An 18,997-nucleotide genomic window follows, 5' to 3' on the forward strand; every position below is an offset into this window, starting at 1 on the left:
CTATGAGATGGATTGATTCGGTGACTGGGGTAATCGGGATGGGTGTGTCAGAGGCGGTGTGGTCGGCGCAGGATAGAGCAGGGTTTAGGGCTGTTATGCATAGGGTCGCTATGAGTCGGAAACGACTCGACGGCACATAACAACAACAACAACAGTTGTGTATTCCAAGAGGGTTTAAAACAAATTTTAGGGGTTTTATTAACAGTCATAAAATTGATACTCTTTTAAATTAAAACTAAAAACACTTCCTAAATTTCTGATTGCTTAATATTTTAGAACTTTCTTAATTGTTTGTTTTTTTAAATAACAGTGTTAATACTTTCCAAGTGTCTGTGATAAATTTTGTTCTAAAGAGCTTAGATGGGTAACTTGTCTTAGAACTAAAAGTGACATTTGTCCATGTATTGCAGAAATTTATTGTCCCAGTGCCATCTATGTGTTGTTCATACCAAATTGAAAAATGTTTCAACACTAAGTATTCAAGAACTGGTTGTCTAAGTTTTAAGAGCTCTTTCTAAAATTAAGAGATTCTGTTCTAATTGGTCGGTGTTTTATGATAAAAAATTTTCAGAACATAAGTGAGTAGAACTCCTCTTAAAAGTATAGTCATTCCCACAAGAAAAGAAACATTGAAGAATGATCCAAATAGGAACTTAGGATGTCAATCATTATTAATTATGTGATAATATATATAGGAATCCAGGAATCTTCCATGTTTCAAGTGACATTTTAACATTTTCAAAATTATGGCCTTTGTAGTGTACAAAATCTAACATTCTTAACATATGATTAATTTTTTTTTGGGGGGGTGAAGGTATTAAGTACACTGTCTGTATCTTTCTCCCTTAAACGTTGTCAGTTTTTTTAATGAGGACAGCCAGAGTGCTTCTTGGAGGCAAGGATGATGAGGCTTCACTCACATACTTTGGACTGTTGTTAGGAGGGGCTATTCCTTAGAATGAGACATTATGCTTTGAAAGGGACATCATACTTGGAAAGGTGGAGAGTCAGTGAAAGAGAAGACCCTTGACATGATAGATTGACACAGTGACTGCAGCAGTGGGCTCAGCTATGTTGGAGATGATGAGAATGGCACAGAATAGGGCAGGATTCAGATCTATTGTTTATAGGGTCACTTGGAGTCATTGCTCTGAGCACTTAGGGGCACCTTAGTCCTCAGACTGACATTATTGCTCCTCAATTATTTGGAGAGGTCCCTGATTATAGACTTTGCCAGTGTAATACATCTCCTGATCTCCTGACAGCTGTTACCAAATGTTTGATTGTGGATCCAAGTAACATGAAGTAACTGACAGTCCTAATCTTTTCTCCATCTGTCATGATATTGCCTATCAGTCCAGTGGTGAGGATTTTTGTTTTCTTGATGTTGAGATGCAGTCCATATTGAAGGCTGCAATAGTTAACATTCTCCAGCAAGTTCTCACTTTTAGCATTATACTTTTGAGAAATGGACAGTGAATAAGCATGACAGAAGAATTATTGATGCCTTTGAACTGTGATGTTGGAGAATAGTACTGAATAGCCCACCGAGTACCAAAAGAACAAACAGATTTGTCTTAGAGAAAGTACATCCAAAATACTCCTTGGAGGCAAAGATGATGAAGCTTCATCTTACATACTTTGGGCATGTTTCTAAGAGAGGTTATTCTCTGGAGAGGGGAATCATGCTTGGGAAGGTGGAGGGATGTCAAAGGAGAGGAAGACCCTCAACCAGATGGTTTGACACAGTGACTGCAGCAGTAGGCTTGAGTGTGTCAGGAATTGAGAAGATGGCACAGGATAGGACAGGGTTAAGTACTATTGTTTATAGAGGTGCTATACTAGACTGAGGGCTCTTTACAACAAGTCATACTTGACTGACAACACCTTCAACATGATAATGTTTTCTGATCACTTTGTATCCTGGACTCTAAAAGAAAGCTACATGATTGAATTACAACCCCCTAGGCAGCATCTTTTAAGAAGTATCTTGAATTTTTCTTTTAAAGGCTCTTTATCCATCTTTATTATGAGATGGTATTGCTGGTATATTTTAAAACACATGGAATGCAATATTGTCCAATTCTGGAAACTAGTAGTTTCTTTCTTTCTTTTTTTTTTTTTTTTTGTTTGTTAGAATATTTAGAAATTTCTTGTACTTCACTAAGAGGATTTTAAAATTTAAGACAGTTTATTTTTTTATGGTGAATTTTTATTTTTTTTATTAAATTTTATTAGTTTTAATGAACATTTACAGAGATTTTGGGTTTTCATTCATTCATTGTTGCACTGTTTTCTTCACCCTCATCCCCAGTTCGTTCTTCTTCCCCCACCAATGTCTGTTTTAATTGTCCAATTGCCACAGTGCTTGTCAAAGTCAGTTCTGATTAATCTCCTTGGTCAGCGTGTCCTTTGCCATTCCCTATCACTCCTCCCTGAGAGGGACTTCACCCTGATGCATAAGGAAAAGGGTATGGCGCATTCTCTTAGCTACTTCCTGCTGAAAAGGGACGCTGTGGGTTTCAGGGTGAATGTCTTCTCTCACTACTCCAAAGGGCCCCCTTGGCAGTAGGAAACACATAGACTATTATGGAGATTGATTTTGGAATTTAGATGCACTGTTATCAATTGTGCTTAGCCGTACATGTTCATATCCTTGAAGATGTATCATGGAAGTGTTGCAGCCTAGAAGATACAAATTTAACTAACAAGTTAAAAGTGTATGAGTCAAAAATTGAAAAGCAATAATATTCTGAGTAGAGGTTCTAATAGTGGCACAAATCAAGTTACAGAAGTAAGGTGGTTCCATTGCCATCCTTACTCTAACTTAATTCTTTTTTTTAAATTTAAATTTGTTATTAATTTCAGTGAAAATTTACAGAAGCTTTGGATTTCCATTCATTCATTGTTGTGGATTTGTCCCCTCCCAAGGCTCCCCCCCGCCACCAGACATTACCCTCTTGGAAAAGGAAAAGAAAAGATTCTTTCATTATTTTACAAACCCTCCCCCAGGTCCACTCCACCATGTAGCCATCGCTCTAGACTCTTGTCATGACCGAAATACCTAATCATATATCTCTTTTAAACAGTTTTCTCCCTTCTCTGTTTCAGAGCAGCATACATTATTGAACCCATCTTAGTCTCTTCCCAACCCCAAGGACAGTCCCATTCTACAACAGTGGCATCATGCAATATTTGTCCCTTTGTGACTGGGACATTTCACTCAGCATAATGTTCTCCAGAGTCAACCATTTTGAGTAGTATTGCATGAGTTCCTTGTTTTTTAATGCAGCATAGTATTCCATTGTGCGAATATACCACAGCTTCTCTAGCCATTCGTTTGTTGATGGGCACTTAGGTTGTTTCCAACTCCTTGCTATTGTGAACAAAGCTGCAGTAAACATGGGTGTGCAGACTAGTAGTTTCTTTTCAATATATCTGATCACGTAATTTAAGGAATCATTATCACTAGTTTAATCTGTAAAGCAGTAGTCAATCTGCTGTCTTAACATTTACATTCACAGTGCAGGTTAGGTCATTATTATGTGTAAGTTTGTACTTAGAGATACTTGTTTCTAGGTCTGCCCATCAAATTCTGTCAGTAAAAGTAATCTCAGTTCTTTATATTTTCTCTATGAAAGTTCTATCACATACTTAGTATCAAAATGAGGGCAGAGGAAAACAAAATTTAATATCAAGTCTGAGATAGCACTGAAGAGTGAAGAAATGTTTGATATTTACTATCCTTGAGATAGTAGTTATTATTCAAGAATATTGACTTTTCCAAATCATACTTTTCTTGAAATTCTTCTAATGCTCATGCCTATCAAATTGACCGTGAAAGTGGCACTGATAGAGAGCGCTTTCTTTGTCAGTGTATATTATGAAATCATTTCAATGAAAAATATTACTAAAAAGAGGAATAGAATTTTTGTGTATGGAAGCTTTTATACACACCTTAGAAAACTTAGAATTTGTTAAGAAATAGTCCTGCCCAGAAGATTAGGGAGCAATGTTTCTCAACAGTGTTCCAAAGAACACTAATTCCTCAGTTCGTAGTGTAATTTCTTTGTGGAAACACATTCTGTAAAGTAAAACAAATGGACTCCAAAATCAAGTAAATCTGAGAGGCAGAATTAAACAAAGAAAAATAGGTTTATTTATAAGATAACTTAGAAACACTAATAAGTTTATTTGCATCATTAGTATCCAAAAAGGAGTAGTTATTGCCCTGGATTCTTTTTGAGAAGCATAGAACATTTTGCAAAGTAATATGTAGAATCCAGGTTGCCAAATACTATTGTAGATAAATTGTAAAGCCTATTAAGAATTTGTTATTTTTATGGATGTATAGACTATCTGAAAAGAAACATGAATAAAAATAGAAAGTACAGTTTTAAAAGCTAATGTAAAATTAGTATTACCTTACCATTTGCAATTACATACTGCCTAGAATAATGTATGGATTATATTTCATGATCTGTTGGGTTAAAATACTGTTTTCTTTTTTGGCTTGTATCGTTTCTATAGTGCCAGTTTGAACTGATAGTAAATAGTGGGGAATTCTCACCCACTTGTGCTCTCATTTAATGCCATTGAGTTGTAACTGACTCATAGCTAACCCTCGAGTGGGTTTCCCAGATTGTAAATCCCATGGAAGAAATTACCCATTTCCCTTCTGTTAGAGCCACGCTAGTGGATTTAAACTTTCAGAGAAGTTTGGTCTTTGGGTTTGCGATGTAACTCCCTTCAGACTGTGCCACTATAGAAAAGATTGAAAAGTGGTAAGAATTTTGGCAATAAGATACTGATAAAACTGCTAGAATAGACCTAAACTGAAATTAAAATATTTTTTTATATATTTGCAGTGAAACAAATGTTCATGGTTAGAATAATTGATGAGGAATTTTGGCATTTATGATATTACCCAGTATTTCAAGAGAACAGATCATCATGATCAAGGCTTCAGTTTATATTATCTTTCCTTATTCACCCATTTAACGCAGGAATATCTGTCCTTTTTTATATTCTCATAAGTTTAAGATCTTTAGCTAGCAAATTCTAGGCTACAAGTTTCATTACTGAAAATTTATGAACAATTATTGATGAGGGAAACATTTTGGTAATATAGGATTTTTCTTACTCTTGCCAATTACAAATGAAAGAATTAAGTTGGATTTTCAAATTGACACTTGTTCATAAAATATTGTTTTTTGTGTTTGTATTCTAGGCTTTTTTGTCCAAGGTTTTCCTAAACTCTTGAGGTTCCAAGAACACCATGAAAAAATACTGAATAAATTTCTGTCCAAGCTTAAGCAACACTTGGTAGGTAGAGGTAATTTTCACTCACTTAACACCAAGAATGAAAACCAAAACCAAACCCACCACCATGGAGTCCATTTCAACTCATAGTGACTCTCAATTGGGTTTTTGAGGCTGTAGATCTCTATGGGAGGGAACTGCTCATTTTCCTTTCCTGGAGTAACTGGTGGATTCAGACTGCCAGCCTTTTGGTAACACTGCAACACATACTGGCATTACTCCATCGCGTGTCCTTATACCAAGAATGAAGCTAGAATAATTGGATTTAGACTCGTACCAACTATCTTAACTACCTAAGTAAGTACTTACAGTGTTATTTCCTATACCGTTCCCAAGTGTTTGATGAATACTTATATAAAATTTAATATTGATACATACTGTCAGCTTTACAAAAAAAAAATCCAGTGAGGATTTGCACATGATTGAAATCCACCAGCTGTTCCATGAGAGAAAGACTGAGAGTCTCTTCTCATGCAATTTACTACCTCGAAAAACCTGTTGAAAGATTAGATATAGGTCGGTTCTTACTCAACAGAAAACACCAACAGCATCAGCTTTAACTCATAAAATCAAACTACTACTTTGAAACTGATAAAAACAAATATAGTTTATGAAAGCACATGATTTGTCAGTAATTTTGACCTTTTTGAGGGTTTTCTAATTGCACAAAAAGTATTCAAGGATCATGCATTATTAGTGAGTGACATATGCTTTACTGTAAAACACAGTTTATAAAAAAGGGTAAGATATTTTGAAAAGTCAATTCCTGTTTTACAATTCAGTTATAAGAAAGGAATTGTTGTTATGGTAATTTGAGAAGTAAAATTGATAGGGTAAGAGCAAAAGGAGTAAATCTAAACATAGTTATGTTTACCTTTGACAGGTGCCTCTACAACCTCCCTAACTGTTGTGTTATGTTGGCATGTTTCTTTGCTACAATTCAGAGATCTTTCTTTTCCCTCCAGGATTCTCAAGAAATCTACACAAGCTTTTATACAATGAAATGGTTTTTTCAGTGCTTTCTTGATCGAGTAAGTATTTTTAAAGCCCAATCATGAAATTATAAATAAAAGATGAAGTAAAGTTAACATTTTACCTGTTTTGTTTTTAATTACAGACTCCATTTACACTCAACCTAAGAATATGGGATATCTACATATTTGAAGGAGAACGAATTCTTACTGCTATGTCTTATACAATCTTAAAATTACACAAAAGTAAGAAAATGTTAACTCTAAACATTTTACCAAAAAAAAATGTATCTTAAGTCTGATGTCCCATTCACCCTCTACAACTAACTCCCACAAGTTTTCTTTCAGTAGTGATCTTAAAAAATTTTTGAAAGTCAGTGAAAAGACTATTTTTCAATTAAACCTTGAGAGATCTTTAATCCTTTTTTCTTAATGTCGGTTTTATTTTCAATTTAAGCAGTAAGTTGATGACTTCAGTATGCAGTTTGATGGTTTCACTAGTTAACTATCTGTTTCTATTGGATCCTGTTAGTCCTTTTCAGCAGTCTGAATCTTAACGTAAAGATAGGACAAGTTTCAAAGATAGGACAATGCTTAGTTGAAAAGGTAGGGAGGACTTTTTTTTTTTATCATGTTCATTGTATACTCTCTACTCTCATGTTCTTGAATCATCATCTAGTCAGCTTTCCAACTAAATTATAACTACTTGAATAACATGGGGTCATGTTAGGTATTTTATTTACTCCCTGACTGTGTTTGATGTTCTAAGTACTTGTCAGTTGCTTTAAAAATATGATTAGTTATTTGATTGCTTACTTCAAAAGAAAATAAATAATGCCATATTGTCCAACATTAGATAGGAATGAAAACTCCTTTGTTTACTCTTTCAAAGAAAAGGATTCAAAAGTGTTGTGATTCATTACCCCAGCGTACAAACTAAAACTTCAAGACCAAACAACTCACAATAAATTGCGTGCCAAGACTCAGAGTTCTATTGTACATCAATTTTTCACTTAATTATTCAGTACTTTTTCCCTTTTCCTCTCTCTCCTTCTGTTGCTGTCACTCACTCTCTCTCCCCCAGCCTCTTATTTCTTTTTACTTCTTTTGGATTATGAGCTAACAAATATGAAAGAAAGTATAATTTTTATTAAAATATATACTTGTTAGCTTTATGTTCCATAAAGTGAGAAAGTAAAAACATATTTAATTAAGTTTCTCTGTAGCTCTCTTCATCTTAAATTATGTTTTATTTACTTGACCCTTGATTGATTGTTTCCATTTTTTTGGGGGGAAGTAAAATTTTTCTTAACCTTTTTGTACAAAAACTTTAAGCATAGCAATTACTTTCTATGCTACCATGACATTACATTAAATAAGCTGTGAGGAAATTTTCTGTTGCTGTGGATTTTTCTCTTAGATAAGGAGACCAAGCTCAAGGACGTAAATGAAGTTCCTTTAAAGCAGCATATAAAGCTTCAAAAACTGGCACCCTAACCAGCATGTTAGCTGATGCTCATGAAATAGTTTTTCTTCCCCCATCTCTCCTTTGTTTTTCTCTTTTTTTGTGTGTGTGATTGCTTTAAGAATATTCAAAGCCGTGGAAAACTCATTTTCCCTGTAACCTTTCACTCATACTACAACAAAAAAGGTCAAAATAAATTTAAAAGGAAACCCAAAATAATTAATTAATATTAATTAATATTAGATGCTATTCCTAGAGCTTCATCCTAAATGATAATGACACTCCCTAAAAAGCTAGAAATGGCCTAATGTCCATTATTAGAGGACTTCTTTGATATAGTGCACTTCATGCATGTTGTTACTGTTTTGTTGTTGAGGTGCCTGTTTCATGTATGCAATGAATTATTAAAACACAATGTAACTATTAAAGATGATGTTGAAAGTTTTAACTGTTTGAAGTAGGAGATACCCCTGATACATTATTGAATGGAGAAAAGTAAATACAATGACATACAAAACTTGGTTAGTTTTTGTGAATGCATCTACATAAAGACACATTCATATACACATCTCAAAATTTTAAGTACCTGGTTTTAACTCTGTTTTGTGGATTTTATTGCAGTAAAATCAATTTTATAAATAGAAATAAATCTCAAATAAAATTAGTAACTGTAGAATTTCTTTAATTTGTTTTACACTAAAGCAGAAAGACCTGATGTCATCCTGGAGTACACTCCCGTTCTTTGTCGCTAAGATGCTCTCACTGAAGAGTTCATATTAATGCCCCACTTACTCACTTTTGTTGATTTGGTTTCAACTCGTAGGAATCATCCATTAGATTTCCAAGGCTATAAATCTTAACATGGGGCAGCTGTCTATCTTTCTCCTACAGAACTGCAGGTAGATTCACACTTCTAAAAATGTCCTTTGGTTGATGGCACAACACATTACAGACTATGCCACAGAGCTCTTTTATTAATGCCTTAAACATATTTATTCTGAAACCAATGAGAAGGTAATTGACAGTATCCTCCCTCTATACCACCTCCCCCCACTCTAAGTTAGAGTACCTTCTTTTCTTTGTGGCTATTTTTACATCAGAATGGTTTGGCATATTAAGTTTTAATGATATTCACAAGGCTTTACAGAAGTTGCATGCAGTAATGCCTACCCTTTTAAAGACTAAACTATCTTCAGCCTGAAGTAGCTGTTAACTCTTCATTTTTATTTCTTTCATTTTTTTTCTTAGAACATCTAATGAGATTGTCTATGGAAGAACTTGTAGAATTTCTTCAGGAAACCCTGGCAAAGGATTTTTTCTTTGAAGATGATTTTGTAATAGAACAACTTCAAATTTCTATGGTAGAACTAAAACGAGCGAAATTAGATCTTCCAGAACCTGGTAAGAAAAATCCAAACACTCTGTGTCTAAATGATAATTATTAAGGTTTGGAGGCCTGAGGGATCAACATGGGTCTCCTTTTCAAAGCAAAAATATTGTACCTGTAATGATGTAGTTTGAGCCAGTGTCTTATCAGTTGCTCACGGTTTTTCTCTTAAGAAAGGACAAATATACATGTTTTAAGAAAGGGTAAATGGACAATTAAATCTACCTCTTCTGATAGAATAAGTGAACTATTCATAGTTAAATATAGAAAGATTGGCTGGCAGATAGTTCTTGTTCAGCAGTGGAAGCCATAATGCTTTAAATTGCCATTGCAATGAGCACTTTTTATATTTATAATCCTAGATTAAGAAGCTATATGCAACAGCACAGTAAGTGAGAAGTCCCATTTTATAGATGAGAATATTATAATTTGAAACTAGAGAATCACATTCTACAGTAACTGGCTTTTCACTTGTATGTATTATCTCTGATTTCACATAAGAAGAACTTGAGAGTAAGAGGTTGAAGCATCTTGGGCTTCACAGGCAGCCCAGCCAAGAATTAAGCCTAAATGAGTGAAAATTTGAGAAAGAGCAACCAAGTCATCTCACCTGTCTTCTTTAAGTGCCAGCAAAGAAGCAACTGAGCATGGAGCCATTTAGCATTTACTTTCTTAAAGCATGAACTAGCATGAACTAGGGTCCTAGTTTCCTTACTGCTAACCCAGTGCTCTTTTGCAGTGTGTTGTAGTTTAGATGTTGTTGTTGTTTTGTTGTTATGTGCTGTCGAGTTGCTTGCGACTCATAGCGACCCTATGTACAACAGCCCTAAACCCTGCTCTATCCTGTGCCAGTCAAACTGCCTCTGAAATGCCCATCCTGATTAACCCAGTCACTGAATCAGTCCACCTCATAGAGGGTCTTCCCCTTTTGCACCATCCCTCCACCCTCCCAAGCATGATGTCCCTCTCCAAAGACTTGTCCCTCCTTACAACATGTCCAGAGTTTGTCAGACAAAGCCCCAGAATCCTTGCCTCCAAGGAGCAGCCTGCTTTAACCCTCTCCAGGATGAATCTGTTTTCTTGGCAGTCCATGGTACATTCAGTACTCTTCTTCAGCACCACAGCTCAAGGTCATCAATTCTCCTTCTATCCTTCCTAGTCATTGTCCAACTCTCTAATGCATAACAAGTGACTGCAAAGACCATAGCCTGTATTAGATGCACCTTCGTCTTCAGAGTGACACCATTGCTCTTCAGTACCATGGAGAAGTCCCTAACAGTAGACTTTCCCATCGCAATACTTTTTTTTATTTCCTGGCTACTGGTGCCAAGAGTGTTGACTGTGGAGCCAAGAAGGGGTCGTGGTACTAGGGATATTGTAGCTGATGTTAGATGGATCTGAGCTGAAAGCAGGGAATACCAGAGGAATGTCTATCTGTGCTTCTTTGATTATGCAAAGGCATTTAACTGTGTGGATCATAACAAACTGGCTGACTCTGAGAAGAATGAGAATCCCAGAACACTAGATCATGCTAATGCAAAACCTATGCTTGGACCAAGAGGCGGTTGTCAGAACAGAGCAAGGAAACACTGCATGGTTCAAAATTGGGAAAGGTGTATGCCAGAGATGTGTCCTATCTCCATACCTTTTCTGTATGCAGAACAAATTATCTGAGAGGCTGGGCTCTATGAGGAGAAGTGTGGTGTCAGGATTGGTGGAAGATCTATTAACAATCTGCGTTATACAGATGACACAGCCCTGCTTGCTGTAGTGTAGATAGTGTATTTTATTTACTTACTTAAAAAATATTTACTCAGCACTGATTATCTTTGCCTAAAATAGTATTTGTATTTTTAAAATTCATTTCTCTCCTTTACATCAGCCAGCTGCCTTCTCTTAAAGACATTTCCCTCCCTCATCAGCAGGGCTTTTTGGGTACTGAAAAGCCAGGGAAAAGGCTTACTTTTTGCCCTTCTCCTATTTTCAGAATTCAGAGTTGATGTTTATTACGTCCAGTGGAAGCAAATGAGCTTGTTTGGGTTTTCTTCGTGTTTGTTAATAGTTTTCCCCCATTAAGTCAAAATGCCATTTTTATCATAAACTAAGTTTTCCTATATTTGTCTATTTCTGTTATGTCTGTTCTGTTCTTTTGATCAGTTTGCCTCCTTGATCTTTGCCTTTATAAATATTAGTAGTTTAATTGTTGTTGTTATATGTCATCGAGTTGCTTGTGACTCATAGTGACACTGTGTACAACAGTCCTAAATGCTGCTCTGTCCTGTGCCAAACTCGCCATCTCCAACACACTCATTCCCACCACTCCACTCACAGAATCGATCCATCTCATCAAGGGTCTTCTTCTCCTGCGCCCTCTATTCTCCCAAACATGATATCCCTCTCAAAGGACCAGTCCCTCCTTGCAACATGCCCAAAGTATGTCATACGAAGCCTCAGAACCCTTGACTCCAAGGAGCATTCTGGCTTCACCCTCTCTAAGTTAAACCTGTTTGTTCTCCTAGCAGTCCATGGTATATTCAATACTCTTCTCCAGCACCACAGTTCAGAGGAATCAATTCTCTATCATCCCTAATCACTGTCCAACTCTTCCGATGCATAGCATGTAATTGCGAAGACTATAGCCCGGATCAGGCGCACCTTAGTCTCCAGCCTTACATCGTTGCTCTTCAATACTCTTGAAGGGTCCCTCACAACTGACTTGCCCAGTCCATTTGTCTCTTGATTTCCTGGCCTGCTGGTACCGAGAGTGTTGACTGTGGAGCCAACTTGATGGGACAGAAATTTTTCTTGATTAGGGAGAATTAAATATTTTGTTTTGTCATGAACTTTTCATTTTTAAGTTTAATTTTTTAATTGTCTTTTTTACCTTTTATAGTTATAATTCTTACATATAATTATAAATCTTACATATTATTAGATTCACTCCTAAGAATTTTCTGGTTTAGCTGCTTTTGTGAATGAGGACTGGTTTTACTTTTTATGTGTTTTAATTGACTTATGTGCATAAAACTATATATAGTTAAGGACACTTTTTTTGCCTCTTAACAAAATTATGGCTCTTGTTACTGTTTTCGTCCCATATTTCTTTGACTGTTATCTCATTTACAATATTGTTAGTGTTACTAATTCTAACTAGTTATAAATCAGAGTTTGTCTTTTGTTCATAGGGTTGCTATGAATCGCAACACTAGTACTAATGTGTGGTTTTATAGCATCTGAGAATATATTCTGACCTAAATTTATGGAAATATACTTTATGACTAATTTGAAATTAATTTTTATTAAATGTTTCATGTGCACCTAATAGGAGAATGCACTTTTATTTATCAAAGTATAGACTTTTATATATAGCTTTTCAACTCAACTCTTTGCCTTGAGTTGAAACTGACTCATAGCTGATCCTTCAGTGGGTTTTCAGAACGTGTAAATCACACAGGAGGTTATTGTCCATCTTTCTCTTGTGGAGCAGCTGGTGGATTTAACTTTTGGATTATCAACATGACTCCCTACTGGCTAGACAACCAGGCCTCTATACAGCTATTGTTGTTGTCATGTACTGTTGAGTTAGAATCGACCCATAGCCGACTCTCTGGTTGGTTTTCACAGGCATTTAATTGCATGGGAAGAGATTAACCATCTTTGCTCCTGTGGAGCAGCTGGTGGATTCAAACCATGTATTTTCAGGATTGCAGCACAGCTTCTTACCAATAGGCTATGAGAGCTCCCTATATAGCTATTAGACCAACTTTATTTAGCATATATATACTTACACATATGTTACTTACCAAGCTGCTGACTAAAAGGTGAGTGGTTCAGATCCCCCACTGCCTCTTGAGGAAACATGAGCGATCTCTTCTTGTAAAGATTTACAGTGAGGGGAGCTCTGGTGGCCTAGTGGCAAGAAGCTGCACTGCAATCCCAGAGGAACACGGTTCGAATCCACCAGATGCTCTGCCGGAGAAGGAGGCGCAATATCCTCCTGTACCAGTCAGATCTGATTTGACGGTACACGCACACAAAATAAAAAAATTAAAAAAAAAAAAAAAAGATTTACAGTGTTGCTAACTCAGTAGACATTGCTGTAATTTGAGCTCAATTTAATGCAGTAGAATTGGTTTTGTTTTGTCTCATTGTGTAAGTTTGTATCTTTGTATATCCTGCTTTTTTTAAAAAAAAATTTAATTATTTTATGTGTCTGTACCGTCAAATCAGATCTGACTGGTACAGGAGAAGATTGCCCCTCTTTCTCCAGCAGAGCATCTGGTGGATTTTAATGGTGTGCCTCTGGGATTGTAGTGCAGCTTCTTGCCACTAGACCACCAGAGCTCCCTTATGTCCTGCTTTTTTAATGTAAGACCAGTCAGAAAGGGTTATCTTTAAGATTCTCCCCCACCCCCACTCCATATGACCGCATCAGCGTAACAAGAAAGCACCTTTTTTTCAAATGAGGTCATATTCACAGATACACAGGTTAAATTTTTCATGTAATTCTTGAGGAGACACAATTTAATCCATAATCTTAGTCTTCTAATTTTTTTGTCTTAACTTTATCTGTGTATTATTGAACCAAGGAACAGTTACCTATACAGAACAAGGATATACTGCTTGATTTAAAATTAGAAAAGATGTGTCTCAAGGCTACATCTTTTCTTATAGCTGGTCAGTCTATATGCTGTTAAGTTACTTGACAAACTAGACTTCAGAGTATTGAAAACCAAGGGCACCAGTTTAATGACTAACATGTAGCTGGCTCAAGTCATAGTATTTTCATTTGTTTCACATACATATGTAAATTGGACAGTGAATAAGGAGGACCAGAGAAGAACTGATACCTTTAAATTGTGATGTTGGTAAAGATTATTGAATATGCTATAGACCGCCAAAAATAACAATTCTGTCGTGGAAGATTTACAGCTAGAGTACTTCTTAGAGGTGAGGATGGTGAGACTTGTCTTAAGGACTTTGAGCATGTTATTAAGTGAGGCCAGTTCCTGGAAAAAGCTTGGAAAAGTAGAGAATCTTTGAAGAAGAGCAAGATTTTCAATGAGATGGATTAATACAGCAACTCCAACAGTGATTGTAAGCACAGCAGAGATTGTAAGCATGGCACAGGATTGGACAAGGCTTAGGTCTACAGTATACAGGGTCACAGTGAATTGGAGCTGACTGAACTGCAGTTATCTACAGCAAAACTAATATACCCTGGAAATGCCCTATTATTAATGGGTTTTTAAATTGTTCTTTATTTCTATTAAAAGTAATGGCAGTTATTAATATCCTCTTCACCGATAAGTGTCTGTATGCTAAAGTTCTATAAAGGAAACTACTGGGTGTAAATATACGTACATTTTAGGTTCTGATGGATATTGCTAATTTGCTCTTCATAAAGCTTCTGTTAGTTTAAGTAACTTGCCCAGAGTCCTTAGAATTAGTAAACGGAAGAACCACACCTTTATCCAGATGGTCTGGTCCCACAGTCAGTCAGCTCTCATTTGCTGCCTTATGCAGATTGTCTATGTATTTGAAGAAGCCTGAGGACAGTTTGATTTTTTTTTTCTTTCTGCCTTGTGGTTCTCGGTGATATATTTGCTTTTTCTTCTTGGATGCTGGGGACATCATCTTTGAATTTCTGTTCTGCTGGGCAAAATCTCGCAGGCAATATTTCAGTATAACATTTTCTTGAGACGTAGTGTGTCTCAGTTATTTTTTTAATCTGTTAAATGTCTACTTTAGAGACACTTCCGTGAATCTTGTCTGTGGATTTAGTCCACATTTATTATGTAGTGAACATTGCCTTTATGTTACTAATTCCCAACCATTTCTGTTCATGCCTGTGTTGTTTTTGCTTTATTGGTTTGTTCTGTCATATCTTTGTTTTGACCACTGCCACTAACAGGCATATACAAAAAATGATAATAAAAAGCCAGCTCATCATCTTAATGTGAATCAACACTGAAGACCTCAATTTAAATAACTTAAAAGCAACAGCTGAAGTGTATTAACATGATTTGAATTCTTTCTTGTCTATTTCTTGGGCCAGTGATCCTTAGAGAGAAATACTCTTTTTATCTCCTTAGCTCTTCTTCTGTTCAAACGAAGTCTTTTGACAGAGATTTTATCAATTTTGTAGGAGTCATTCTGGTTCTAAAGCCATGGCTCATCCACTGTATACACACTGGCTGCAAATTTGGTCAAATGTTAACAGTTTATGATCTATATAGCATAAAAAAATTCATTTTAGAGTATTTGAGAGAGTAGCTTACTGTTTGTCTCTGACTTTAAGTATCACATAAAACACTGAAGGAATCCTTGTAATAAAGAAAGCAGTATATTGCTTTGACTCTTAAATATATGTTCTTTTTTTCACCAGAGAAATTGGGGATTTTTCTATTGCTTGCTTCAGTATTGCATTGTCTCTTTTACATAGGCTTTCTTTAATATTGTTTTTTAAATACTTGAGTGGCACATAGAAAATGTTCATTTGTGCTTGTTCATAGCCATGCTTTTTGCTCATTCAAGTTACTCATTTCCAGATAACTGCTCTCTGTTTTAGACTTGTTCTGACTTTTACCCTTCTAACCATTGCTCTTCATTTCTTTACTAGCTCTTTTTGTTCTGGAACAGCACATCAGCAGAGAACTGCCGGAAGTCCAGGCTGGGTTTAGAAGGGGTCGTGGTACTAGGGATATTGTAGCTGATGTTAGATGGATCTTGGCTGAAAGCAGAGAATACCAGAGGAATGTCTCTCTGTGTCTCATTGACTCTGCAAAGGCATTTGACTATGTGGGTCATAACAAACTATGGCTGACTCTGAGAAGAATGGGAATCCCAGAACACTTGGTCGTTCTAATGCGAAACCTATGCTTGGACCAGGAGGCAGTTGTCAGAACAGAGAAAGAGAACACTGCATGGTTCAAAATTGGGAAGGGTGTATGCCAGGAATGTGTTCTGTCTCCATGCTTTTTCAACCTGTGTGCAGAACAGATTATCCAGGAGGCTGGACTCTATGAGGAGAAATGTGAGGTCAAGATTGGTGGAAGAGCTATCAGCAGTCTGTGTTATGCAGATGACACAACCCTGCTTGCTGAAACTGAGGAGGACCTGAAATGCTTGCTTCAGAAGGTCAAGGACTGCAGCCTCCAATATGAATTGAGGCTCAATGTCAAGAAGACAAAGGTTCTCACCACTGGACCAATTGGCAGCATCAGGATGGATGGTGAAGAGACTGAGATTGTTCACAGCTTTAGTTTGCTTGGCTCCACAGTCAACACTCTCAGCCCCAGTAGCCAGGAAATTAAAAGACGTATTGCCATGGGAAAGTCGGCTGTTAGGGACCTCTCCAAAGTACTGAAGAGCAATGGTGTCTCTCTGGAGACTAAGGTGTGTCCGATACAGGCCATGGTCTTTGCTATCACTTGTTATGCATCAGAGTTGGACAGTGACTCAGGAGGAAAGGAGGAGAATTGATGCCTTTGAACTGTGGTGCTGGAGAAGAGTATTGAGACATGGACTGCTAGGAAAACAAACAGATTCATCCTGGAAAGGGTTAAACTTGGAGGATCCTTGGAGGCAAGGATTCTGAGTCTCCATCTAACATAACTTTGGACATGTTGTAAGGAGGGACAGGTCCTTGAAGAGGGACATTATACTTGGGAGGGTGAAGAGACAATATCAGTTTTTCATTTAAAATTTAAAACCTTTGGTATGTACATACAGTGTCTTATTCTGCCATAAAAAAAAATGCAATTCCAATACTTGCCGAATCTTGAAAACACAATACAAAGTGAAATTAAGCCATGCACAAAAAGACAAATACTGTATGATCCCATTTATATGACATATCAAGACTAGACAGATGTAGAGAGATTTGTTACTGTTGGACACGGTGGGGGGGGGTGTGAGTGGGAATGAAGAATTATTGCTTAATGCACATGGAGCTTCTGTTGGGGACGATAAAGAAATTTTAGAAACACATAGCAGTGACCCTTACACAAAATTGAGTGTAAATATCCCAATGAAATGTACCCTTGAAAATTAATTAAAATGACAAGTTTTAATGTTGGCTATATTTTACCACAGTTACAAAATACAAACCAAAGTCTTCCTAAGTTTTTAATGTATAAAGTTTAATTAATTCACATTTAACAATTGGATAAACAGTACTTTTAACTGTTCAGTACTGCTTATAAGTTTTAAATTATAAGGTCAAATCAGTAGCTAATCTGTTTGAGACTGGCATATAAAGGCAGGCTTGGTCAAATTCTCTTTAATAAAAACACACAAATACCAAATAAAATGTGGTATCTTAGCTCAGAAAATACAGAATGAATAATACATGTTTGACACTCCTAAATTTTTCCCTAATTCTAAATCTTCCTAAAATTAATTTTTTTTTCCTAACAAATTTTGACGTACCTTCTCACTCATTCTCACTCACTCCTGTAAAATCAACTTCTGCTGTCAAGTTGGTTCCATGTCCACCAGAGCTCTCCAGTTATTTCTTGTGGAGTTGAATTACAAATTAGAACTCTAATTGAATTGTTGTCTGTGGCCTGGATTTAATGACCAAGCCTCTTAGTACTGGTCTGTGCCCATTAAATGGTGTAGTTGATTTAAGTTGCACATTATGATTCTTACTTATCCTCAACCAGGTCTGCATCTTTCCTCCAGTGTGGCTGTAACACCAAACTGGAGTTTACATTTCTATGGTGTTGAGTTGTTTTGTGGTGTTTTTTTTTTCCACACACCCCCCCTTTGTTTTTCTATTTTATTTCTTTTTTTATTTATTTTTTTTTCTATTTCCTTTAAATATGTTGAATCTAATGGGATCCCAAGTTCTATAGCTTCACATTGGATAGCAATCAAGTCTGAACTAAGTTGTAATCCTAGTTTATCAATATTATAATTCATAGCTTTCAGACAAGGAAACTAGGCTTCTATGTTAACTACTTGGCCAGGGCCATACAACTGGTAAAGGTGGTGATGGTTGTTGTTGTTGTTAGGTACCATGGAGTTGAGTAAAACTCATAGGGACCCTGAGAACAACAGACCTGAACTTCCCCTGTGCTGTGCCATCCTCATAATCTCTGACACTCTTGAGCTCATTACTTTAATAACTGTGTCACTCCACCTGGGTGAAGGCCTTCATTTCTTTTCACATCCCTTCACCTTTCCAAGCATGATGATTGAACCCAGGCCTGCTTCGTAAGCCAGTTATATATAACAAACTGGCTACTGATGTTTAGAATTCAGTCGTAATGTGCCATACTGTTTCATTTTGCTTTGCCTTTGAATATTGATCTTCCTCCAGGAATGCTATTAACAATCTACCCTTTAAGTCTTCCTGCCCTCATCTAGCTGCTACATTTTTATAACTTGGATTCATCACCTCCCTCCTGAAACCTTCTCATCAGTCCCTAACTTCTTCACAGCCAGAAAATTGACCAGCTATATTTTTTTGTCTGAACTATATCCTTAAATATCTTTATTATTACAGTGCTTTGTTTCTAATGTTGGTCAGCATGTATCTATTAGACAGGATAAACATCGTAATAATGGTGACCATGCTTTGTTATCACCAACATCTAGGACAGTGCCGATCATAGAATGACTGTTGTTGTTATTGTTATGTGCCATCAAGTCGTTTGCGACTCATAGCGACCCTATGTACAACAGCCCTAAACCCTGCTCTATCCTGTGCCAATCGCACTGCTTCTAACAACCCATCCCGATTACCCCAATCCACCTCATAGAGGGTCTTCCCCTCCTGCGCCGTCCCTCTACCCTCCCAAGCATGATGTCCCTCTCCAAAGACCTGTTCCTCCTGGCAACATG

The 18,997-nt window shown here is 36.6% G+C and overlaps 1 protein-coding gene across 1 annotated transcript in view; it reads left to right on the forward strand.

Annotated features, from left to right (window-relative positions):
- Positions 1-18,997, forward strand: part of USP6NL (USP6 N-terminal like) — a 219,035-nt gene that overhangs the window by 168,875 nt on the left and 31,163 nt on the right. The window contains exons 11-14 of the mRNA XM_006891872.1: positions 5,231-5,325; positions 6,288-6,353; positions 6,440-6,539; positions 9,007-9,159. Coding sequence (XP_006891934.1) covers positions 5,231-5,325; positions 6,288-6,353; positions 6,440-6,539; positions 9,007-9,159 — 414 coding nt within the window. The remainder of the gene's footprint in view (positions 1-5,230; positions 5,326-6,287; positions 6,354-6,439; positions 6,540-9,006; positions 9,160-18,997) is intronic.

The sequence above is a fragment of the Elephantulus edwardii genome, unplaced genomic scaffold (genome assembly GCF_000299155.1).
Source record: "Elephantulus edwardii isolate Elephantulus edwardi_28Jun2011 unplaced genomic scaffold, EleEdw1.0 scaffold00105, whole genome shotgun sequence".
Lineage (NCBI taxonomy): Eukaryota > Metazoa > Chordata > Mammalia > Macroscelidea > Macroscelididae > Elephantulus > Elephantulus edwardii.